Here is a 27,366-nt window from a genome sequence, read left to right as displayed (position 1 = left end):
GGTTATTGCCAGAGATCTACCCAACCCGGCAACAGCTCCACTGACGATTGTAAGGCAGCCCAGAGGAATTATGTGAAATTGTTAAGCTGTGTGCAAGGTGAATTGGATGGGCTGCATATCAACAGTGCTGCTTGTGGCTCTATGTCTTTAGGGAACATCTATGATATAAAGAAATGGCCTCCGTGAAATTCCTGCACTGCGTACATTTGTCTACTGACATTTAATTACTGGGAAAGTCCGACTGGGTAGAAGCCCATTTTGGCATATTAGAAGAGTACCTTGCACTTAGTACTGCGCAGCTTTGAGTGTGTCAGGACTAACTGGCACTCGAAATGGGTGTGAAAACCCCAGATGACTGACAGGCATGCTAATTCTCGCATCACATCGTGTCCATATTACTGGCATGTCTTTAATATTAACATACAAAAAATAATTCAAACATGTAAATGAAAACTGCAATCACAACTGCATTAATTGGTAAAAATAACAGCAATATCCATTGCAATTCCCATTAACACCTAAAAATACAGGCATAATATTAGACTAGCATCTGTTAGCATGAATGTACTATGTTCTCTGCATAACTGACTGTCTGATACAAACAGTGTAAAAGTGTTTCTCTTTTGTGTCAGTGCAACATCTAAGTTTTGGGACAATGCTTTATCTAAATTTTTCGTTTCTATTCCAAACCTGAACAAAAATTATTCCCTCTTGCATCAGTAATGCTGTTTCATTCTGTTTTGTAATATCTTTCGACTGTGTGCACAGAACTTAGTTTAACCCTTTTCTCATGTTTTATTGATCGTGTACTCACTATGTCTGATACAAAATGGTATTTTTACATATTTTCTATTTGTATGTCTTGTACTTTTGCAGAGCTTTTCTCCCCAGAAGTCTGCCTAAAATTGGCTTTCCAGCCAGAGCATCCCACTAAACAAATTCAAGTAAATAATGTGTATTCCTTGGTTATCAACAAAACTCCAAAGTTAGGGAAAAAGCAAAATAAATAGAAATTATTTGGGGAAAGGTGGAGAAAAGGTTCCAAATTACAGATACCTTCAAAATACTAGTACTGTTAATTTAGAAAGTTGGTGAAAAGGGTGGCTAGGAGTTAACATGTACATTCTGAAGTAAAACCACCCTATAACTGAAATGATTATTTATTTACTGCTGATCAATATTTACTGCCATCTACTAGTTAAAAAAAAAAATCAAATATTTAGTAGGATGGAGCGATATTTTGAGCCAAATTTGGCGATAATTTACTTTACCGGCTCACCAGATGCGCACTAGCAAGCACCACCCAAACCCCACCCGCGTCTCTTGACGTCACGGTTACTGAATGAATATTTAACCGGACTGTCAGGACACGACCAATAGCCTAAAAAATCACTGTAATATCAATAGTTTGGTAAAAATTCTGTACCCATGAACTACCACATAGGCGGTAGTCTACTTAACACCGAAAGTGTGATAAAAGACCTTGGGACACAGGTGGACAGTAGTCTCTCCTTTGATAATCACATTGCCAAAGTGGTCAGGAAATCCTTCTATGTGGCACACCTCATCATGAAAGGTTTCTCATCCAGAAAAAAAGAGGTCATTGTTCCCCTCTACTCATCACTCATTAGACCCATTATAGAGTACAACGCCCCTTTTGGTATGTACCTCACAAGACATCTACAACAACTGGAAAGGCCGCAAAAATACCTCACAAAGAGGATTACTGGCCTCAAACAGATGCCTTACGCAGACCGTCGAAAAAAACTCCATCTTTACTCCGTTGCATATCGCCTACTCAGAGGCGATCTCTGCCTAACATACAAAGCTATGTCAAACCCAGAGCTGTTGGACATGCTCCACTTAAAGAAATCCCAATCCCTCCGAGTAATAAACAGAACATGCTGGAGGGATAGATTCCTGTCCCAGAGACTTCCCATACTCTGGAACAGACTACCTATCTATGTCAAACAGAGCTCCTCATTAGCACTCTTCAAGAAAAATCTTGATGATTGGATGGGTAATAGGAAATTCACCCCAGGGATCACTTCTGTGGTTCTGCTTGACAGGGCACAGGAAAATAATTTTCTTGGGTGGCGAAAGCCAGGGTACATTTTTGGCTAGGCTTGTATAGGCCCTAGGGCCAATAGCCTAGTACCTACCTATAGGTTCATAGGTTCATACTAGGCTATTTGCCCTAGGGCATTTATAAGCCTAGCCAGAGTGTGTTTGGCTTTCGCCACCCATTTTAAATTAATTTTGCTATGCCCTTTTTCGAGGTTAGTATACTGTGCCTCTGTCTAACAGTGACACAGAAGTGATCTCCCATCCACTCATCACGATTCCTCCTGAAGAGAGTCAATGAGGGACTCTGCCTAACCTGGACTGGGATTTTATTCCAGAGTGAAGGGAGCCTCTGGGTTATGAATCTGTCCCTCCAGCATGTCCTATTTATTTCAGTGCTGAGGTTCAAGTCTCTCGAGCGCGTAGCTCGATGGGATTTGGATTTTCTGAGGTGCAGCATGTCCATTAATTCCTGGTTGGACATGGCTTTATACATCAGGCACAGATCGCCTCTGAGCAGGCGGTATGCCACTGAGTAGAGCTGGAGTTTTTCAACCGGGCAGCATATGGCATCTGTTTGAGCCCTTTGATCCTCTTGGTGAGGTACTTTTGGGGTCTTTCCAGTTGCTGCAAGTGTCTGGTAAGGTACATCCCAAAAGGGGCATTGTACTCAATTATGGGCCTGATGAGGGATGAGTAAAGAGGCAAGATGACCTCCCCTGATCTAGATGTGAATCCTTTCATGATTAGGTGGGCTATATAAAATGTTTTTCTAGCCACTTTGGCCACGTGGTTGTCAAATGAGAGATTGCTATCAACTTGGGTCCCCAGGTCCCTAATTACTTCTTCTGTACTTAATGGATTACCACCTATGTGGTAATTTGTGGGCACCTTTGTTTTTGCCAAAGGGGATGACTATACACTTTTTGGCGTTTAGCTTGAGGCCATGGCTCTGGCACCAGTTGTCTGTTTCTATGAGGCCCTGTTGGAGGATGCTTGTGTCGGCTGGAGAGTCGATTATGGTGCCCAGTTTGCAGTCATCTGCGAACTTGGTCAGCCACAGTCCTTCCGTGTTGGCCTGTACCTCCGAGAAATATATACCGAGCAAGAGAGGTCGCATGACTGAGCCTTGTGGGACGCCACTTGTAACTGGTTTGGAGTCTGACATGGCTCCAGCAATTCTAACCATGTGGGTTCTGTCCTTGAGCCAGTTTGCAACCCATCTAGTGACATAGGGGTTTATATTTAAGCTGGTGAGCTTATCTGTAAATGCCCGAGTGGGGTATTGCATCGAAGGCTTTTGCGAGGTCCAGGTAGGCTGTGTGGACCACCTTCCCCTTGTCAATGGCCTTGGTGACTGTTTCAAAGAAATCAACCAGGTTTAAGAGGCAGGATCTGCCCTTAACAAAGCTGAACTGGGTAGGATCCAGTGTCTGTAGGTCCCCAATATCTTTATTTATGAGGTCCATGATGATCCTTTCCATAGCTTTGCAGACCAAGCTAGTCAGGCTTATGGGGCAATAGTTTCCAGGATCCGTTGAGGCACCACCTTTGTGGAGAGGATTGCTGTACGCCACTCTTTGGGTACATATCCTGTAGTAAGGCTGAGACTGAACAGTAGTTTTATGTTTGGGTTTAGCTCTTCTTGGAGTTCATGTAGGACGCAGCCCGGGACACCGTCTGGTCCCATTGATGCTGTGTTTTTTGCTTTGGAAAGGGCAGCTCTTACCCGAGCATCTGAGATGTCATGGGGGGCCAGCACTCTGCTGGGATAGATATTTGCCCTTTTGGTGGGGGGGGGGGTCTGCGCTGAACCTGTCAGCTAGGATGTTGGCAATGTCTGTGGGTTCGGTGTATTTTTTGTCATTTTGGACTAATTCTGAGCATATCTGGGAATTCCCACCCAGGTTCCTAACATAACTAAAGAACGCCTTGTGATTATCCTTAGTGTCCTGTGCAATTTTTCTCTCGAAGCTGGCCTTAGACGATTTTATGAGTGCCCGTAGTTTTTTTGCTAATACTGATCAGAGATGCCTTCCCTTTTTGGGATTTTGCTCTATCATGTAGTAGCTTCCTCCTTCTATTGTACAGTTTGTTTATGGCTGGGGTCCACCAGACAGGACTCCTGCCTTTGGAGGATTGGGTCTTGGTTTTATTTGGGAATTGCATGATCCATGCATTCCTGAAGGTGTTCATAGAATGCGTTTATAAAGGATTCTGCGGTCTGGGCCGTATTTTCCACAGGCCCGGGGGCTTTGAAGGATTCCACCTCGGTTTTGAGGAGTGTGAAATTTGCTTTAGAGAAGTTTTTCACTGTGGTTTTCAGGGCAGGGGGTGGAGTCGGGATGTGAATATCCAGTGAGATTAGTTTATGGTCTGATCTTACCAGTGAGGGATACACTTCTGGTCTGGAGCATAGAGTCCCCATGTTGGTAATGATCAGATCCAGTATGTTTTCCCCTCTTGTGGGAGTGGTAACAAGTTGTTCCACAGCATTTGAGTTTATAAATTCTAGGAACCTTTGGGCTAGGATGTTGGAGCTAGAGTAATGCTCCCAGTCTATGTTTGGGTAGTTGAAGTCGCCCAATATAATGGTGTTTGGAGAGACCTTCATATTTTCCAGTGTTCTCAGGAAGGCCGAGTGGGGCTCCGGGGTTTGGGAGGGTGGTCTGTAGCAGGCTATAAACTGGAAGGCAGTTTTACCCACTGTTAGTTGCACATGGATAGTCTCTGATGCTTCATGCTGTGCCACCAACCTGGAGGTGTGGGTATCTTTGTCGAATATTGATACTCCCTCCTTTTGTGGTTCGGTCCAAGTTTTGGGGCCGAAAAGCATGGTATGAGGTATAACCTGGTAGTGCTGGGGTGCTCTCGGGAGCCTTGAACCAGGTTTCTGTTACTGCACAGATATCGATGTTCTCCATGCTAAGGAGAGTTTCAAGTGTGTGCATCTTGAGGTTTAGACTTCTGGCGTTGAGTAGCATTACTCTTAGTTTCTTATCCCTTGTGATACCTATGGAGGTGAGTTTGTCTTTTGAGCCTTGCCTAAAAAAGGCACTGTGGGGGTAGCAAGAGCCTTTGCCAATATGCCCAGGGGTGACAGGTGCAAGCCGTCCCTAGCGAAGCATCGTGGCTTGTCAATCATGTCATCCCAGGCTGACAGGCATTGGATCCCCTTTGAATGACACCAATACTTAAGCCAATTGTTGAAATTGATCATCTTGTCTTCATATTGTGGCATCATTCTTGGTGAGGGCAAGATGCTACTCAAGGTCAGGGTCATACCGGCCTGGGCTACATGCTCAGAGAGCTCCTCTATGTCTCTTTTCATGTAGTCCAGGGAGGTACATCTCAGGTCATTCACACCAGCATGGACAATGACTGAGTCATATTTGTACTTGCCTTGGAGTGACCTGAGTGCTTGTGTTATGTGGCGGATCCTAGCGCCCGACAGGCAGCTTGCCGTGACCTTCTCCTTGTTCAGCCTGGTGAGCGGGACGTCAGTGTGCCTGACGATAGAGTCACCTATTACAAGTGTATCAGGTGTGTTGCTTAGCCTTAAGGGCTGTGACTGTTCAGCACACGGGCTTTGTGAGCTATGTGTTGCACGTGTTTTGTTTTGGGGTAGCGGTTGCTTGGGTGTCTGCTTTGGAGGTCTCTGCTGCTTAGGCAGATTTTTATTTAGAGCCTCAGAGTATGTTTTTGTGTGTTTATGTGTTTGGTTTGCTGTCATGGTAGGTCTATGTGAGACTGGAATTGTAGTGAGTGTGGTTTCCTTCTCCTCCTGACTGGTTTCGCCAGTACTGAGTTGAGAGAGCTTAGCCTCCAGTATGACTATATGGTTGCATCTCTCACATGTGTTGGAATTTGTTGGGAGGAGGAGAGGGCTGTCTGTGTACATGAGGCAGTTGTAACATTGCCTCAAGATTCCCAGATTCACCAGCTGGACCGGAGAGGAGACTGACAACTGACCTTTGGACATGCTAGAATAGTATTGGGAATTCCTTTATAATTGAAAAAAAGGGCCAATGGGGAATGAGGTACTCAAGGGGAGTTTGTGAGGGTGTAGTGCTTTTAATATTTTAGTGCTGACTTATATAATTGCTTTAGTGAGCAAGTGTCAGGTAACTTAAATGCAATGTGTTACAGGTAGCTTAAATACAAAAACGACAAACAGTAACTTTCTTTCAAGTGAAACAAGGAAATAAGTACAGTAAGCAATGCAGATATCACTAGGGATCCACAGAAGCGCCGAAAAGCTGTGTTTTAGGTGGAATTAGCGTTTCAGGGAAATAACAAGCATACAAATAAAGCTAAATTCAGCAGGCCTGGATCTGGTCTATGCTACAGCAAACAAGGTGTACCAATTTCAGTAAGAAGCAGTTCAAATATGCAGGCACTATAAGCCTTTAACCAGAAATTCCCAGCTCAGAAGGGCAGAGTCCAGCCTCTCCTCCCACAAGAGTGCAGACCACGAACCCTTTTAATGTAAAATAACTGGCCTGAAGCCCAAGTGCTTAAACCAAAATTAATACACTTTTAGAATAACAGACACTGAGCCCTCAATCAGCAGTTCCCAACTTAGAAGGATGTAAGCTACCTGTTCTGCCACTACAGTGCAGACCACAAACCTTCTTAATGTAAAACAACTGGCCTGAAGCCCAAGTGCTTAAACCAGAATTAATACACTTGTAGAATAACAGACACTGAGCCCTCAATCAGCAGTTCCCAACTTAGAAGGATGTAAGCTACCTGCCCTGCCACCACTGTGCAGGCCACAAACCTTCCTAATGTAAAACAACTGGTCTGAAGCCCAAGTGCTTAATCCAAAAGACTTAGAATGATAGCTACAATTTAATCAAGTTACTACCAAGCAGTAATAAATACAACTGAATACTTTAAAGAATGACTGGATTAGTGCTCAAGTTACACAAACAAAGCTAGATTCAGCAGGCCTGGATCTAGTCTATGCTACAGCAAACAAGGTGTACCAATTTCAGTAAGAAGCAGTTTAAATATGCAGGCACTATAAGCCTTTAACCAGAAATTCCCAGCTAGAAGGGCAGAGTCCAGCCTCTCCTTCCGCAAGAGTGCAGACCACGAACCCTTTTAATGTAAAATAACTGGCCTGAAGCCCAAGTGCTTAAAACAGAATTAATACACTTTTAGAATAACAGACACTGAGCCCTCAATCAGCAGTTCCCAACTTAGAAGGATGTAAGCTACCTGTCCTGCCACTACAGTGCAGACCACAAACCTTCCTAATAATGTAAAACAACTGGTCTGAAGCCCATGTGCTTAAACTAAAAGGCTCATAATGAGTTACACCAAGCAGTAATAAATACAATTGAGTACTTTTAAGATGACGCAAAAGCAAAATAAAATAGGAAGAAACACAAATACAGTAAAAGCAGATTTTTTTTTTTTGAGTGAGCCCAGGAGTTACAGGACAGAAACAAGTGCAAATGCAGGTCTTCAAATCAGAAAGTTGGGAGAGAGATGGAAGACCATCATCATTTGGTTGAATAACCGGCGATATTTTACTTGCGGGCCTCACCAGATGTGCAGTAGCAAAACCCGCCCCATGCTATTTCGCAATCGGGCACTAATGAATATGCATTCCCTCAACAGCGACACTAGCATATGTTTCTAGTATGTAGAATCTAGTGCTATTATCCATAAAGTCAGCACTGTAAGATAGTCTTTAATAATTTGTGTTGCGTGGGATGTACTTATGGTATTTCATGAGCATCTCTTGTGCAGTTCATCTTCCGTAAATCACATGTGTTATAATACTTAAAACTTATTTTATTTCATTTACTAACTTGGCTGTTTTAGTCATGTAAACGGTTGACCGATGAGCCCTCTGCAAAGTATAACAGTAAGCACAAGTATAATAGTTTTACCACACATTTTGAAATAAAAGTTACCATGTCTTTTACTCTGCAGAACGCGCTTTAGACGTGTTTATAAACAGTTTCATTCTGCTGTGATTTGTTTTCATGGTCTCATTTGCTTAAACTATAAATGTTAGTATGTAATTGATGCATTTCATTGGGTTTAAACTTGTCTCTGCCATGGCAACGTACTGTATTTATGGATGTTTGTAACAACGCTGTTACGATCCTGAGTTATGTTTTTTGATAAAGAGATGGGCATCCTCCGGGCACTGTTTTTACTTCTGATCAATGGAATTACCTCCTCACCTCTTCGATCAGTACATATATTTTGCAAAGGAAGCGGGTATACTGTTTTAAGATCTGACAATGGCGAAAATGAAGTGTATTAACCCACCAGATGCGCAGTAGCAAGCCCCGCCCAAAGCCCGCCTGCGACCATTTTGATTGAAAGATGCCACCAAAACACTAGGTAATATAGACCTATAAACAGATTAGCAAAACGGAAAATTAATAAATCCATACATATTTTATTTACTCATTAAACACCATAGAACTACGGGAAACAAATAAAACAACATATACTTGATTTACTTTAATAAAGCAAGCTTATTTCTAAGCACACTGCGTCTTCTAATTTGAAAAGTACCCTTTTCCATAATCATGAAATAAAAACATCACAAGGACCGTATGTGTTTCTGTAATGATGCTGCAGGTATGTAAGTATTACGTAATTCTTGTAATCCTGTATTTATCAAGACAGCCTACACGCTGTCAGTCAAGAAATTAACGTCGATCACAAAAGTCACGGCCGATCCTGTACAAAACTAGGGGCAAGGGGTATTGCTTACATTACAATCCTCCAACACGGGAGAAAATGGGAAGCCCATCTTCTCCCTTTTCTCCAAACTGACATGTACAAAAAAGCATGTGCCTGTATTAGTAGTAGCAGGCAAGTGTGAGTAAACTGCAATGATATTTTCATAAACCGAGATTGCAATTAATAATGCACAGTAAAATAAAACAGAAGTTTACACTATACAAGTTGCTTAACTTTCTGCCAAACTATTTCTAAGACTAAAGAAAATATGATATCTTCACGTCAAGCAGAGAAACATGTCAATCACGGCACATTGCTGTTGTTAACACCCGCCCTCTGACATGTCAATCACGGCGGGCACACCCATTCCTGCACGAACTCGGAGGTGGGTTAATACACTTCAATTTCGCCCTGACAAGCAGTAAACAGACTTACTGTACAGCAGTGACCCAAGATCGGTAGTGTACAATGTGCAGTTACATCAGTTTCTTCTGTTTAAGGGGTAATATTTTTACAGGCTTGTTTTCATTTATTGTCTTTAATCTTCAGAAGCCAGTACTGAGATTTCTTCCTGTGGGATTCACTGACACTTTTAGCAACAGCTGATTAGAATGCCATGTCAATCATGGCACATTACATATGCAGACCTGGTCGTCAATCATTCACGACACACCCACTTCTGCACGAAACGCAAGGCGAGGCCTTCATGTAAAATATCGCGGAATAACTGGACTGCAGGCAACAATTGAAATCAACTATAAATATGCAAGTTAAAAGTGTTTATAACGAGTTGGTCTAGGTTTAAACGAGCTGCGACCGCGTTTCTTAACTGTAATTGCGAGGCGATCATGGCACTTTACGTTCTTTTTACTGCCCAGTTACTGTGTGTATATAATGCTGGCATTGCGAGGTGATTATGGCTGTTACTGGGTATCCGGAGTTAGATTAACGGGTTGTGAGGTGAAGTGCTTTACATTGGTGATTTTGCGCAGTTTACTGGGTATCCGGAGTTGCACACAGAGAGACAGACAAATATGTTTGTACTTTTATTCCATATTGAGGTGTTTCATAAAGTGCTTGTGTTACACCGGGGGTTGTGTATGCATTTATTTTATGCATAAGTGGTTTGTATTGCGGAGTGAAATTATCGTATTTACAGTGCTTGTTACATTTGGGGCTTTGTATGCATTTATTTTATGCACACTTATAACTACAGAGTGAAAATATCGTGTTCACAGTGCTTGTGCTACATTGGAGCTTTTCATGAAATTATTATAAATTAATGTGCTTGTGATACATTTGGGGCATAAGTGGTTAGATGTATTGCGGAATGGCATGACCATCATGCCTCATACATATGCAGATTCGGCCGTCAATCAGACGCTCCACGCCCACTCCCGTGGGCTGCGTTTTTTTGCATCCCACAGGCATACAGCACCTTTTAATTTTCTTATTGCCGTGATCCGAAGGCGCATCTGCAGACTACGTCAATCCATCGCCACGGAGACCAACGCCCCTTACAGGGCATGTATAAAATTGCACGAAATCAAAATTGTATTACCGCTCTTTGTGTAAACCTGTATCGGTCGTAAACTATAAGCGACAGCATTGCATTATGCATAACAACGTCAATGCGCACCAATCAACTGGCATGGAGCTTGGGAACATAAATCTTAAACCGACCTCGATCCCACCGCAAAACTGCATATTTAATCAGCAAAATAAAGCTGAAGCTTTTGTATTTTTTTACCCACTGCGCACTCGACCTCTAAATTTCTACTCTCTTTAATCAGCAGACATTTATTTTATAGCAAAAGCAAATTAACCGACATGCGCATGTAGGACTCTACCTCTCTAAAATGACAATACTTACCAAACGAATAAAGCCAAACCCACGATCCCGATTTATAAAAACTTCACCAGGTTCTCCGTACTTCGCAAATAACTGCCTAAAATCTTCGTCAGATATATCATTTGGTAAGTTCCCAACAAAGAGACGACACCGCTGTGTGTAGGTTTTCTCACCAGGCTTTCGAAAACTTTTGATATCGAGAGTCAGCGGAGGTCTGTTATCCTCCGGTTGCTGCGACTCCAGTTCCAGCAGTTGGTCATTTTGAGAGGAAGCCTGTTCTTGTTTTAATCTTTGCTCCTCTTGGTCTTGATGGGGGCCGCGTCTGTTAGCCATAACTCCAGGGCGCGGAGAATTGTTCTCCTGCTTCACTTGTCTCAGATTTCTATTTGCCATTTTGTAGAAAATCGCTTACACAGCACTACTCTATAAACAAAGCAACAATGACCGTTAAACCCGTAAAACGAAACAAAGACTGTGACAAGTACAGCTCTCCACTTAAGCTGCAGTAGAATATGGCGCCGTAGAAAAGAAGATACGGAAAAATCGCACGCTTCTGACGTAAACAGCAACGATCCACGGGTATATTTCGTGATGTTTTTTTCATTCGACAATTACGTCTTTTGCGACCGTTCTCTTAGTGGATACAGTTTAGTACATACATTTATGAAGTGTAGCTTGTTGTCTTTTACTTGTAGATAAATTAGCTATATTAATAGTCACAATCTAGTTTACACCTCTCAGCGTTTTGCGCAAGAAATCTGGACGAGGGGGGGGGCGGCAAAGCGAAGACGCACAAATAGGACCACATTTTAACTGTACCTGTTATAAACTTAGAAAGTTGATAGAATAAACTGATTTGCATTAGCATGCATTTTCTGAAGTACGAAGCTCAAATGTATGTTATCATTTAGTGACTGCAGTACTCTGTGATAGGGTTGCCACCTTTTCAAATGGCCAAAGTGGGACATTTTCGGGACACATCAGATTTTACAGGCCGACACATACCCATGATCAGTACAAAAGATAGAACTTTACTTTTTTGCCTAAATAAAAGCTTATTCTTGTAGCCATACCTCTCAAGTGTTTCTCATTACGTGGAACGTACCTGATTTGGGGTCTTAAAAAGTTCATGTTCTTCCAAGTTCCTCAAATGTTCCACATTGAAAGACTCTGTCACACATTCAGTGCTAGGATTTTTTTTTAGTGAAATCCATTGTAAGTAGAAATGAATCATATTAATTCATTAAAATATCTTCTTTATAAGTAAAACCAGCATATTTTAACCATCCTATGACCTTACTAATTGAAGTTGTTAGTAAGCCATTAGTATGTGTTCCACATTTTGCCCATTTGTTCCACATTATGAGGGCTAGTGTTCCTCATTTTAGAGATCGAAGGTTGAGAGCTATGCTTGTAGCAGTTTAGTTGCTTACTCTGTTTCTTGTAACATTTAGGTATTTTAGATACAGAAATAACTATTTTATGCAACTATTACATAATATATGGGACATAATTATGTCCTACAATCTCAGGACATTTGCTATTTTTAATATTTTGGTCAGGACACAACTGCCTAAAAAGGGACTGTCCCTCGCAAGGTGGGACAGGTGGTAACCCTACTCTAATTTGCCAGAAAACCACAAATTTTATGAGGAACAGAACAAAAATATGACGCAAAATCTGTACAGTTAACATTATTTATTAATTTAGACATTTGTTTACCAGGTATGTCCAAATGAGAGGGAGCCATTATTTCAGCGGAAGCCTGGGGGTGGGGGGCGCTACAGAACAATTACAAATAAAGTTAAAAAAAACATAGCAAACAAAGAGCAACAGCAATTACATAAGACTTTATAGATACGTAGACTACATCTTGGAAATTAAATTAAATACAAATTACGAGTCATTAGAGCTCTGTAGTTCGATATAACGTGGAACTAAGTAGAAAGGGAAGAAGAAGCGAAACATAGTCGAAGTAGTTAAAAGATAGACGTAGAAGGTAGAGAAACAGGGTGTCTGGAAGTGTGTGTAACCAGGTGGAAAAGGCAGGTAGTAAGAGATTACAATGAGTAGAGTAGGAAGAGGAAGTAAAGTAGACAGAATCATTACTTGAGAAAAAATATAGCACTTAACATAAAGTGATGGTGGTATTCTATTATGGCGATTGTGCAGCATATTACTTAACTGCTTTTGGGTTATGCAAAGTCTAGCAATCTGATGATGTCATTTTCATTTGTTCTTCAATGAATGGGTTCGGATCCAATGTGGCCACTTTCTGCAGATTCTAGGATCCAAATTTCAAACTTCCCCATTACCCATAATGCCCCGATCATCACATTACCCCAGATCTTGTTTGCCACTCTTCAGAACAGTCAGGATTAAGATTTCTGAAGTTCGTTTGGAGTTGTGAGTGTGTTTTTCTACTTAAAACTAAAATATTTCTGTATTTTCTATTTTAGTTCTCCTTGCCCTCATATGGCTACCTTTTTGGTAATGCTTTAATATACCATTGTTGGTAGTTCTTTCTTCACCCTCATACCTGCAGCTATATTTTCTTAACTACTTTTGTTGGTAGTCTTTCTCTTTTTTTTTTTTTTTTTTAAAAGAAAAGGGTACTTTTCCGTTAAAACCCTACCACTTTGCGCTGCTTTGTTTTGCCAGTATTCCTACAGCACTGACAACGATGATCTAAAAAGAAATACTCAAAGAAGGTATTCATCTGTATTTCATGTTTAATGTATGTAACACATTTAATCAATGGAACAGGGATCAGAGCAGTAGTTGATAAACTTTGCACTGTCCAGAGTAATTACTGTAAAACTAAGCAGCAGATATAAAACTAACGATGGCATTTAGCATAGCAGAGAACATTTCTCCTTTGGCATGTGGTGCCACATGAATTCAATTAAATAAGACTGCAAATGTCGCAGCGCATTGCCTATGATGTTTATTGTGCCACTTTGCAGTACCCCACAAGCGCTCAACACTTTGGGTATGACACCCAGTGTCTGGATCAACAAAATGACAGGAATGATTGACTGTGAAATGGTGGTATTCCACAGCTTCCACCTCCTCAGATTTATATCCACTCCAGCAGTCAGACAATATAATACTTCCTTCTGCTACATTCCTCTGTGTTGCAGACAGTAACGTTTGTGCGGATCGGTCGGGAACAGCAGCAAGGAAACATTCATTACTTTCCCGACACACATCTCCAAATACCCATTGTGGGGCAGAACTCGACCTACAGTTTCCTTCTGGTGAATAAGCTTTCATCAATGTCCACAACTTTTTTGGGACCATCTATTTTAACGTTCGGATGAGATAACAAGAAACTGGCAAATGCCTCTCTGAGGTAATTATTCCAATCAACTATTGTGTTGTGACTGAGTTGAAGTTGTACTTGGCAAAACTCAATAGACGTCAACTCAAGACACCATATGTAAATGAATGGTACAGCAGTCACGAAAGGGATGCTGGATCCAGAAAAACATTTCTGTGTTTGGACAACTTTTTCTTCACGGCATGAACAAAGGCTGCATAGGCATTTGGGGTTGGAGTCGCATTTTAATTTCATGAGGTGCTCATTGAAACGCAATCTTTGTTTGTGAAGAATACTGCTTTCTTGAAGAAATCGGATAGCCGCTTCTTCATACCTTGGCAAATCCCAAAGTGTAACATCCATCACACTCATAGGTTGGGAGGGTGGCCTAATGGTTAAGGTGTTTGCCTTGCAAGCACAAGGTGCAGGGTTTGAGTCTCACAAGGGATAACTGGCTAGGCTTAAAATGGCTTGCAAGAGCAGTTAGCTTAGTACTAATCTACGAATTTCTATGAATAACATTCAAAGCTATGATTACATGACAGAAAATCACAGCTATGATTACATGACACACATGCTTAATGGTTCTAAACACAATTATAAACAGGAACCCCAAAAAAGCGGGAAGTGCTATGGGTGAAATATGCCAAAACAAAACATTGCTACTGTGGTTAAGTCAGTGTTCCCAGGTTTATTTCTTACAAGTGAATGGTCTAAATAAAATCCTCTACTGCAATCCCAGCAAAATGCAACAGCGAGAATACACACACACACACACACACACAGGCACAGTGGTCCTAGGTCACAAACAGCTACTTTTGTGATAACTGCCCATTTCCTGGAAACAACAGTGATGGCACCACAGCACAGGATTTCAGCCATGCAAAATATGCGTGAAGTGAAACATCAGGAAATAAAGTACAGAAAGAAGGAAGACTGAAAACCTAGATGGTTGCCATAGATAAAAAGATCTGTAAAAAAGACTAACTAAACCAGGAACATGAAAGCAAATTCTTTGCTGTCAACAAATGCTACGATTTAAGCACAATGTCTGCAAGAAGTCTTACCTTCCAATGTGACAATGTACATGAGAAAATTAAGATTTTTTTTAATGAAATTTTGTACTCACACACACAGTAATTCTGAATTGCTGTAAAAAGGTAATTTTCTGATAAATCCTGTAAGAAAGAAGGCAATTAAAACTGTCAAGGAAATACTGGCAAAACACAGCGGCGTGAAGTGGCAGCGGTTTAACGTAAAATTGCCAAAAAAAAAATCTTTTTTTTTTTTTTTTTTTTGCCCTGTATTTTAAGGAGGTCTTTTTCCAGTATGGCTTATAAACTTACTGGAGTTAAGAAATGCACTTCCTGTGGCATAAGACTCCTAATTCTGATGCCCTCAGGGAGTGCATTTATTGTTTAGGCCCAGCACATTTGGATACTCCCTGTGTTATTTGTGCAGCCTTTAATGCAAGAGCTATCAGCGATCAAAGGAACAAGCTTATTTTAAAAGGTCTCCTTCTTGCTTCAGCTTCCTCATCAGGTACTTCTTCAGGGGCTCAACCCCATTCTCAGAAGTCTAAGGAGCCCAGGGAGCACCATAAGCAGTCTCCTGCCCAAACTCTTCCACAGACAGCTTCCTCGGAACCTCCAAAAAAGGTTCCAAAATTATCTGATCTTAAGTTTTCCAATCCAAAACAGTCAAAGGTTCAGGCCCCTCGGCTCTGTGTTCCCTGGTTCTCTGCGGAACCAGTGTCTCCAAGGCTGAGGTCCCCCTTTTTACAAGAAACTCCTAAAAAGTCCTCTAGGCCACCCTCCACATCCTCTTCCATTAGGTCTTCTTGTAGTCTTTCTGAAGCAGAGGTGGATAGGATGAGGAGGAGATTCCTCAAGCACAGATCCAGATGGGGGGTTTGATAGCTTTGTCCCCCACTGGATCGATGAGCCATCAACCTGGTTTTCAACCCATTATTCTCCTTCTGCAATCTGACCACCCATTTTGGAGCCCATAGACCAGAAGGTTTCAGGATTTGATACTTCCTACTTCAACTCTGACTACTTCCCTGACCTGATCAGCTCCAACTTTGTTGGAGCATGACAGTTCTCAGAGTTGAAGCATCTGCATCGAATCAGAGGGTTTGATTTTTAACTCCAAAGTTTTTGGAGCTGTCGCTTCCTCTCAGAGCCTCGGAGCTTGATAGCTCAGTTCTGACTCCTCCCTTGTAATGGGGGATCAAGGAGACTCGGGATTGTCTGCTTTAAGAGTTTCAGCTCTGGAGGGATTGTCCATGGTCTCTCCGTGTTCTTCTGCCTTCAAAGGGGTGGAGAAGGTCTTGTCTCAGCAGAGAGCAGAGTCGACTCTCCCATCTTCGAATCCATATCCTGTTCCTTCTCTGGATCCTTTGTCTGAGCCACCACATCCTACACCTCAGGGACAGCCAGCACAGAAGAGCCTCCAAACAGTTCTATCCGTGGAGCTCCCTGTCCCTTCCCATACCTCCCTGGAACATCCCACTGAGGAGGTCCCTCATAAGAGAACTTGCAAGAGGAGGCACCTGGATTCCGCACAACAATCCCTCACAGAAGACACCAACTTTGATGACAGAGAAGGGTCCCCTAGTTCTCCATTGGAAGATGTCTCATTTGGAGAGATCCTTCACCAGAAAGGTGGTTGTTCTGCCCAAACAACTTCTCAGGAGGAATCTGTGTTTTGGAAGCCTGTGGGTCTGGCCTGTTTGCATCTTGGGTTACACCCCCTCACACACACATGGGTGAGCTCATCAATCTCGTCTCCAGCAGGGTGTGAAAGGAACTGGACTCTGTGGAATCTCTCCCAAAATGCCTGGCTAACATACTAAGTGCTCCAGCAGATAAACAGCACTGGACAAAAGGGGTTCCTGTAGATGCCATGGTTGTTGTGTCAGCCATGAAGAAGGAGCTTGTGGAACAGAATTGCACTGTCCACCCCCTAGCAGGGAGTCTAGGGCTTTGGACAGATTTGGGAATCGGGTTTATGCGTCACAGACTTTCACATTGCAATCGTTGAAGTACCTGGCACATTTCACCAAATTACAGTGGGTCTTAATAAAAGAACTGTCTAACTCTGTCCCAGGGCCCATGTTTGCAGAGGAACAGAAATCCTTTTCCTTGCAAGTGTTTATCTTACATTTCATTTCAAACATGTCCATGAGGATAATCTCACATGCCACGTAAGGTACCTCAAGGGCATCTGGTTCAGGTATAGCCATAAGGAATCTCACTTAATATGCCCCCCTGGGCACTGCAGCTCAGTCCAGACCTCCTATCTCATCCATCAGGACAGATTCATCCAGATATTTTAGGCCTTAAGTTGACCGCAAGGTTTTTCCAATTCCGATGATGGCTAGACATTCCAGGCTTTTCTCCCCAGTTAAAAAAAATGGTCTGTTGCTACTAGAAAAGTTTAAAAGAGTAAATGGAGAAGATTCACTGCTTGGGCTCATCAGAAACAGATCCCTTCACTTGTCCAGTTCCAGCAGTTCTAGACTTCCTTGCTTCAATTTTCTAGGATGGAGCAAGTTTTTCCACTATACAAGTTTAGCTGACAGCCATCTTGAACTATCATATAGGGGATAATAGTTCCTCTTTAGCATCATCTAAATTGTGTAAATCATTCCTTAGCGGTACTGTCTTACTTAAACCTCCAGTAAAGGACCCCACTCCACTTTGGAACCTCACCATGGTTTTACAAGCCTTAGTACACTCCACTTTTGAACCATCAGCTAAGGTGGATCTCAAGTTTCTTTCATGGAAAACTGTGTTCTTGGTAGCTATAACTTCTGCAAGATGTGTATCAGAACTCCAACCACTGTCTTCTAAACCTTCTTATTTTATTTTTCACAAAGATAGTTACTTTATGCACAAATCCTTCTTTTTTTACCAAATGTTGCCTATGAAAACAACATCAATCAGATAATCAATTTGCTGGTTTTCTTCCCTAAATTTGAAAATAAAGAAGAGTACACCCTGCATCTTCTTGAAGTACATAGACAATTGTGTCTTTACCTGGACAGAACCAAAGAATTCAAGAAAATCTTATCAACTATATGCTTTCTTTTTTAACATAAGAAGGGGAAGGCCAGTGTCTAAAACTACCCTGGTAAAGGGATCACAGATTGCATCTCTTAGATCTATTCCTTGAAAGATATTGCATTACCTAAACTACGGAAGGCACATTCAACCAGATAACTGTCTACTTTGGCAGCCTTTTGCTCAAGAGCCTCTACTGATATTTGTGCAGCTGTCTCTTGGTCAAATACTCATACCTTTATTGTGCATTATAAATTGGACATCATTTCCAGGAATATAATTGCCTTTGGTTCCGCAGTGCTTCTGAATATCCTTCAATGAAGGACACCCAACGTTATTGTAGCTAGGGACTCTGGCCCATTCATTGAGGAATGAATGAAAATGACAACATCAGATAAATTATGTACTCACCATAATGTTCCATCTGTATTGCCCATTTTCATTCTTCCTCAACTTCCCTCCCATCTTTCCCCTGTCCTTAACCCTGGGAGAGCCCTAACAGAAGAGCAGTTAGGAACCATAGCTCCTGATTTTTCATCTATCACTTTCCTGCCATAGTATCATTATCTTAATATATTAGTATAATGTATATAATAGCAGCAAATTCGATCTGAAGTATTGTGATGGTCAGGAGGGGCATTATGGGTAAGGGAGGAGCTCGAGATTCAGATCTTAAAATCTGTAGAAAGTAACCAAGTCAGATCTGATAGGCAGATCCAAACTCATTCATTGAGGAAGAATGAAAATGGACAACACAGATGGAATATTATGGAGAGTACATAACTTCTTTTTCTCCGTTATCACCTGAAACTGTTATTGCCTTTAAATATAATAAAAGTAAAAAGCTTTTCATTATTGCTGAGCATATCTATTGACTGTCTGTGAAATTAATTAGAACACTGAGTGCGTAACATGCTCTTCAAATGTGGAACTGTGGAGGAACAAGGACTTTTTAAGACTCAAAATGAGGAACATTCCTCATAATGAGGTCACTTGAGAGGTATGAGTTACAATGATGTTTTTTGTTAACTATTACTTTTAGCATTGATTCTGGTTATTGAGCAAAAAATTGAGAGCTGTGGATGGGAGAGAACAAGATGAAATGTAGCAGCTTCAAGATGTTACATAACTGCCATAACATTGTGAGAGCTATGCAAAAATACTGCTGTTCACCATTGCTATTCATTATCAACAACAAAAGCATAATATTGTGCTGATAGTTTGTAAAGCAAATAAGCAACTGCATGTTTATTTTAATTGGAATAGTGCAACTGTATCAACATTTTTGTGCCATATATATATATAAATATGAGATAGAAAATTAAAATCTAACTGTGATATTTTATATGACATTGTATTTAAAATACAAACAATTATGATCGGGCTTCAGATCATAGTGGAGTTGCTATAAATTCATTCATAGATGTCAATAAATTGATGTTTGTATTAGGACACACCATCCATCCAACACACACTTTTTTTGAATAATAAGAAATATGAAGTATTTAATGTGGACTGTTATCAGTAAGTTGTCAGAAAAAAAAGATGAGTATTTTACAAGGGAGGTGTTAAGATGTGCAAAAATCAGAGCTAGTACCACACTGTTATCCTAGGTGACACAGCTCTCAAACTGTTACTTCAGAATAAGAAACATATCTAGAAATAATTAAGGACACTTTGTAAACAATTAGTGCAGTTAATTTGAAAGACTGACATAATAAGAGAGGAACGTGAATTCACATGAATTTGTAGAAGTAAAAGAAGTCTTTAATTATTGTCCCTATTTATTAAGTGTAACCCTCCTCCTTTTCTCCCTGAATCACCCACTTTAATGTGAATTATGAGAAATAGAGCAAAACTGAGACAAAATCAAAGACAGCCAAGAAGTACGCTAAGAGATACTGAGAACTGTTAAATTTAATAGACAGCCAAGAGGTACACTAATACTGGAAAGTGTTAAATTTACTTTTATCAGTTTTAGCAACAGAACAGTTTCAGGTGATAGCACAGAACACTGGAACTTGTGTAACCACGTTACTCACTATTCTGCCTCTGCACTTACGCAAGGTCCAGTATTCTCCATTATTGCCTATCAAGTAAGGAGGCCACTACCCCCTGCACCACCTGCTGCACATAATTTGGTGATAATGGTGTACACTAAACCAAACAAGTGCAGATCCAGAATAGCATCCACTGTCCACAATTATCACTTCAGACAGGTGATTTAAGGATAAAGCCATAGGGAGGTTGGTTATACTTAATAAATTACAATAATTACAGTTAGAGAGTGCTTTACCATGTTTGCACTTTCTTACTCCTCGGTTTCTTATGTTAATGTTAAGTGTAGTAAAACTTTTAAAAGTGGTCCTGATTCTGGAGGTAACAAAGGTTGAGTGCTACATTGACAAGAGATCTGCCTGAAAGTTTGGTGTACAGTTCTGAAATGTCCATGACTTTGTATAGTTATATTATGTGTATCCTTCCTAAAATGCTCAATGTTTTTCCTAATAAATCATTGAAGTATACAGTCAGCCAGTAATTCCAGCTATTAATAGTTTCATCATAAAAATGTGTGTTTATTTGAAACCTGTTCTCTATAATTTCTTTATTTTATGTTACTTAAGCTTAACAGCTAATAAAATGGTCTCTGATTTTTAACCTTTTCTACCTGTTATGTTTAGTTTTTTCCATGGTTCTTGAGCAAAGAAGTTGAGAGGTAAACTTTGGTAGTGGATACATCACTGTAACAACCAGCTACCACTCTCATTTCCACTAGTAAAGCTGGATTAAGTATTTATAAAAAAGGAACAGCTGGAGACAATATGCAGCAGCTCCTAGATGTTACATAACTGCCACAACATTCTGAGAGCTGCAAAAAACACTGGAAAGCTCCAGTGTTTTCCATTGTCACCCATAATTTTAAGTACCTTGGACTACTGTGGGGGTATAGCATATGAAAGCCCCCCCCCCCCCATGGTACATTGCATTGTCTGATTTTCTTTACTCTCTTATCTCCTAAAGCAAAGAAAAAAATGTCTCTGAATAAACTGCCTTTTAAATGGGTAGTGATTATTCTACATCCTTACAGCCTTGTCTTGGCCCACATCACATGTGATGGTGCTTGTTACTGCATATCCTAGTGTGTCCTAAGGTAATCAATTGCCGGTAGATTCACTTTTTTAAATATGTGTATTTTTTGTATCCATTTATTGACTGGGTTAGTCCCACTAGGCTAGTAGCCTCTTTTCGTAGTTAACCAGAGGTGGTATTTACACTACTATGTACAATTAGGTTAGGGCATCAGGGAACACCCTCTTCTTGTTAGGAGAGTGTTGGTTGCATTCCTAGCACAGTGGCAGCTAGGAGAACAGCACTCAAGGAGATCTAAGGTGGTGGATCGCACAGAGGTGAATGCTGGTCTAATGTCTGAAGTTCTACAAGATTCTGAGGAGATGGTTCAGCAGAATTTGTTTGTTTCATCGGAAACAAATGTTCAAAACAATGATCAATGTGTTATTACAACCCTCGAGTCAGGAGGGCTGCAGGATGATATTTTGGATGAACTGTTGCAGAGCGAGCCAGAGAGTAGAAAAAATGTGTCATGGGGTGAAATTATGGACAAAATTCAATTGGAAGAATCTGAAGTTATTTCTATAGAAGCTTACCAGACAAGGAAATCATGTGCCCAGACTGTTAAAGAAACTGCAGAGAAATGGATGAGAGATGAACAGAAGAAAGGAAATTTCAACAATCAAAGGAAATTTAAGATAAGAATTCAGCACAATGAAGAAAAAAAATGGACAAGTATGACATTGGGATAATTTAATGGTCCCACTGGGAGTGAAGGCTCGGGAGGTAAGAGCTTTTATTCTTATTCATAAAGCAACATTGGTGATATTATTTTTTTGAGACTAGTTCTCTTCTGCAAATTTTTTTGGGGGAGTATGAGAATAAAGAGAATAGTAATCCATGGAATTCTTATATGGTATTTCGCAGAGAAACAAAACAGAAAATACATGTTCAATTTCAAACTGCAGTTAAAAAAGAGACTTTTAAAGAGACCTTTAAGCAAACTTTGTAAAGACATTATAGATATTAGTAAGGTCTATGATAACAGAGATTTATCAACTGGGGGTTGGGGCTGTCACATTGTACTGAAAATGGAAAAACAAATGTTCATATCTGTAGTATACTAAATGTAGAAGGTAACATAGGTGTAATATTGGGAACGACCAAAACCATTTTATCTATGGAAAAGATGATCTCTTGATAAGTTACTATCATAACAGGAAATGTTATATTTGTGGGGAAATAGGTCATTATGTAAAAAATGTGAACCAAAATGTTAGAAATGTAACAAAACTGGACATTATGGATAGATTGTAATCTATTAAAAAATGATGACGAAGAAGAAAACAGAAGTGAGGACAGTATAAGAGTAGAAGAAAGTCCCAATAAAAGGTAAAAAGGAAGTAAGGCACTAAGATCAGGGTAAAAATAAAGATAAGGATAAAGAGAAAAAATGAAATGAAGCAGAAGATAATGTATAAGAAGGTTCTAAAATAGGTAATGACAATATAAATTGGAAAATAGTGAAAGGTAAAAAGAATTCTATTGGCAAAACAGTAAGAGACAGAAAAGGAAAGTCTTAAGGAATAAGTGTAAAAGAAAAAAAAGGAATGTATAATGCAAATTAGATAAATACTTCAAATGTACACAATTTCTGCTATGCTACAACATAGACATATTGACTGTCCTTTCAGTAACTATGAATAGTATCAAAAATATAAGTAGAAGAAAAGGCATCCTAAATTAGTGCAGTAAGTGTGATGTTGAGATAATATTGGAAGATGTAAGACTTTTGACTTAAGAGAAATAAGAAACTTTGGAGAAGAGATACATTATGGAACCTAAGAAAGGAGCTATGTTCAGGCATAGCTGTACTTTGTAGAAAGTCAGTGAAAATATCAAACATAATATTGGCAATGATGGGAAGATTAACTATTGTAGATCTCAGGTGGCATAATCAGGTATATAAAACTATATCATTGTATTTCTATGGTATAAGTAAAAAAGGGAATTCTATTTCATAACATTTTGGATTATTTAGTAATTAATATGAATATAATATTTACAGGAGATTTTAATTGTGATTTGAGAAGAAAAAAGAAAAAGAGCAGAAATGATAAGAACATTTTTAAAGTTATAAAATGTGGAAATTTATGGATTTGGAATAATAATTTGTGGACATATAGCCAAGTTATGTATAAGACAGAAATAGATTATTTTATTATATTGTAAAGTTTAATTATAGTTAAGGGAGATACATTTGTAACTGGCTTTTCAGGTCACTCAGCCATATGAAATACAGAAAATAATAAGTATGGCAAATTGGGGAAGTAATATAAAGAATAAATAAGAAATTACTTGATCAAAATGAAAAAGGTATGTGTTTATAGAAAGATCAAATTTAAACTAGAGTGCCATAAAACTGGTCTGAGTGGTGGCTAACTTTGAAATAAAAATACAAAAAATGTTTTTAGAATGACAGTCAAATGTAAGAAAAGCAGAAAAAAGCTATAAAACAATCTTCATGGATGCTTTAAATCTGAAAAGGAGCAATAGAGAACATTATATGATATAAAGGAGTATTTATGGAAAGAATAATGCGAACATTAAAAAATTCTTATTAAAGCAAAGCTATTGGTTACTAGGTAAAAAAAGATGTCAGCTTATTTGAGTAGAATAGTTAAAAATAATACTAATATAATGAGAAAAATGAAAGATGATAGAGGAAAGAAGATTTCAGGAACAATTTTTGAATATTGTGATAAATTATGTAACGAAAATGTTTCAAGATAGAAATAAAGTACAAAAATGTCATGTTAAAAATTGACAGAACAAGAAAACAAGGAACTGGAAAATGAAACTTCCTTATATGAATTAGATAAGGTATTTATACAAGTTAATTTACAGTCAGTTTCAGGATCAGATGGCATAGCATACACATTTTATGGACTGGCAGAAAAAAAGTTCTTCATAAAATTTATGAATGAGTAGTTAAATGAAGGTTTTATGTCATAAGATTTATGCAGTGGTATATTTCAATTTGTACAGAAAAAGAAAGATAAAGTCAAATTGAAAATTGGAGACCTACACTATTGAACAACACAGATTATAAGTTTTTATCAAAATAATTTAGAATAAAATGAAAAGTAAAATGAAAGGTATTATGGAAGATAGTACATATAGCTTAAAGGAAAAAGGATGTCAGGAATTATTTTTCGTTGTAACAGAAATTGCGGATGATATTATAAATAGGACTGATGAGACCAAGATCACAATAGGAGATTTAAAATAAAACAATTGATACAGTACATGACTTTTTGTGAACAGTTTTGGAAGAGTATAACATTATTAAGAAAATTAAGAATGTTTGTAGGTCTGCATATAATTAAAAAGTAAAAAATGTAGTGACTGGATGGTTAAGCAAAGAAATAGCTATAAAGAATGCCATACATCAGGGATGTCCTGTGAGTAGTATAGTATTTGCATTAGTTAAGAATATATTAGTAAGAAGTATACATTTGCACATAAGAAGAGGTGCTACTTATATTACTAATGAAGGGATAAAAATTCTAGACATTTACTTATACAGCTGATATTATATGGCTTATGATAAAGTCTGGATGAAAGAAATTATATGTTATATATACCAATGTTTAAATATAATAGGCATGAATTTAAATAAAGAAAAAAGTAAAGGGCTGGGTGTTAAGATTTCAGGGTCAACATATAAGTGAGGAACAATGGAATATGATAGTAAATCAAATAAAGGTACTTTTTCACCCCAGACACCTTTATTGAATTATCACTTGTGATATAGGCAAATTTACATTCATATAAAAGCAATCAAACTATATTAACATAAATATTATACTTCCCATATTTTGTTATATATCATACAACCTAAGAAATATTACATAAATTATTCAATTTCTGCCTTTTTTTAAAACAAGAAACGTCTTTATCAAACCATTACTTACTACATAGTCAATCATACATTTATATAAATGAAAACAAACCACACTGACACAGTCCTACTTACATCACAAACCATACTGGCACAGTCCCAGTTGCAAACATTATACATCACTTATAATCTACCCAATCTTTCTCAGTCAAACATTACATAGCTCATTTAAGTTCTGCTGCCTTTTAAACCTCATTCTTCCCTTGTATGTATTCTTCCCACAATTCTCATTTTTTCCTATGTAGTTTGCTCCTACCCTTTTCTAAAGATAGTATGTTCAGGACGACCCCAATAAGTGCACTATTTCCTCAAAATATGTAGATTTATTGCGGACACACAATGAAACAGAACAAGGTACAAGTGGAAAAATGTTAATCGCTTTCACTCACTATGTGAGCTTCATCAGAACACTGTTATGCGCTGTAAATTCCATTAAATATTCAAGCTTGGCACCAAAAAAAAATCAACTATGACGTGTACTTAAAGGTACAAATTATGTCACATAATATTCATAATTTTTCTTATTAAAAACCATTTATATGACAATCTCCTTTAAAAATGTATATATATATATATATATATATATATATATAAAATCTATATTGTATATTAAAGAATATGTGATATGTAGAAAATGAGTACTGTATATAAAAACTTTTAAATAACATATGAAAAAACATGTATAAAAAACACTGTGAATTATATATAAAAAAACTATGAATTATGTATAAAAAGTACTATGATTAAATAAAACTACATATAACGATGACACTGGTCTGCAGATTACGGCTCATATTCTTGAACCGAAATAAGCACTTATAAAAAAACTACTGGGAATCTAGTGAAAGTTAATATTCAAGTTTTAGTATATTACATTCAACATTAAATAAAATATAATATATTTTACACATACAAACTGAAATGTCCCTGTCCATAAAAAATCAGTAAGATGTAAACTAATGTTTCTGTAAATGTATTCGTAGTTGAGCACATATCTTGATGTTTATGTGTCTATTATCTATCTGTTTTCCATTTCCAAAATTGGTTTACAAGAAATAAAATCATTCAAATACAATTGCCACCATATTTCTTTAAAATTCAACAATTTCTTAGTGTCCCCTCCTTTCGGATTGTTACATATGATATCTAATATAGCAAATTTAAATTCATGGTCATTCCCCATTTTTTCTACGTGTCTGGAAAATGCATTGGTAGCATCTTTTTTTGTTATACTATAAATATGAGCATATATACGTTTTCTAAAATTTCTCTCTGTCTTACCAACGTAAAAACATGTACATGCCCCTCACGTTGCAATGTATATTACCATCTTTGTGTTGCAGTTCCCCTTTTTTGGTTTAACCACTTGTTTGTAATCATTATAAATGCACATTTTGTTCACCTCTAAAATGTATTTGCATTGATTACATGCTCCACATTTTCTAGTGCCTTCCAAGGAGACCTTCCTATTAATGATGTTCATGTTCTGCATGTTTTTCATATCATCTCTGGGATTTTTTTGTAAAATTTTCTTAATATTATCCCCCATTTTGTACACTATTCCGGGTCTACTACCCACAATTTCTTTGACATTAGAATCAGAATGTAACAAATACCAAAATGTATTCGCTATGTCTATTATTTTATCAGATATGGGACTGTAACATAATATTAATGCCCGTTGGTATCCGAATGGCTCCTTTATGTTAATAGAATTTAAACTTATGTTGTGATTAATTATTCCTGAACCAAATAAGGGTTCATATTTTTTGCCCCACTCATTGATAACATATGTCCCTACTTCATTCAACATTTTGAATGGGTATTCTCTATCTTATTTTGGAAAGTCAGAGGATGCCTGAGGAGTGGAGAAAAAGTGTTTTGGTGCCTATCTTTAAGAATAAGGGTGATGTGCAGAGCTGCAGTAACTACAGAGGGATAAAACTGATTAGTCACAGCTTGAAGTTATGGGAAAGAGTAGTGGAAGCAAGGTTAAGAAGGGAGGTGATGATTAGTGATCAGCAGTATGGTTTCATGCCAGGAAAGAGCACTACAGATGCAATGTTTGCTCTGAGAGTGTTGATGGAGAAATACAGAGAAGGTCAGAAGGAGTTGCACTGTGTCTTTGTAGACTTGGAGAAAGCATATGACAGGGTGCCTAGAGAAGAGTTGTGGTATTGTATGAGGAAGTCGGGAGTGGCAGAGAAGTACGTAAGAGTGGTACAGGATATGTACGAGGGTAGTGTGACAGTGGTGAGGACTGCAGTGGGAGTGACAGATCCGTTTAAGGTGGAGGTGGGATTACATCAAG

At 38.7% G+C, this 27,366-nt stretch overlaps 1 protein-coding gene across 2 annotated transcripts in view; it reads right to left on the bottom strand.

The window, feature by feature from the left end:
• PSPC1 (paraspeckle component 1) overlaps positions 1-11,180 on the bottom strand; it is a 1,021,476-nt gene extending 1,010,296 nt beyond the window's left edge. For both annotated transcript variants that reach the window (XM_044073198.1, XM_044073199.1), the window contains exon 1: positions 10,655-11,180. In XM_044073198.1, coding sequence (XP_043929133.1) covers positions 10,655-11,026 — 372 coding nt within the window. In that variant the 5' untranslated portion in view covers positions 11,027-11,180. The remainder of the gene's footprint in view (positions 1-10,654) is intronic.
• Positions 11,181-27,366: the final 16,186 nt, after the last annotated feature.

The sequence above is a fragment of the Protopterus annectens genome, chromosome 5.part1 (assembly GCF_019279795.1).
Source record: "Protopterus annectens isolate FY-2018-M chromosome 5.part1, PAN1.0, whole genome shotgun sequence".
NCBI classification, from domain to species: Eukaryota; Metazoa; Chordata; order Ceratodontiformes; family Protopteridae; genus Protopterus; species Protopterus annectens.
The sequence above is the reverse complement of the archived record's forward strand: the minus strand, read 5'-3'. Positions and strand labels throughout refer to the sequence as shown.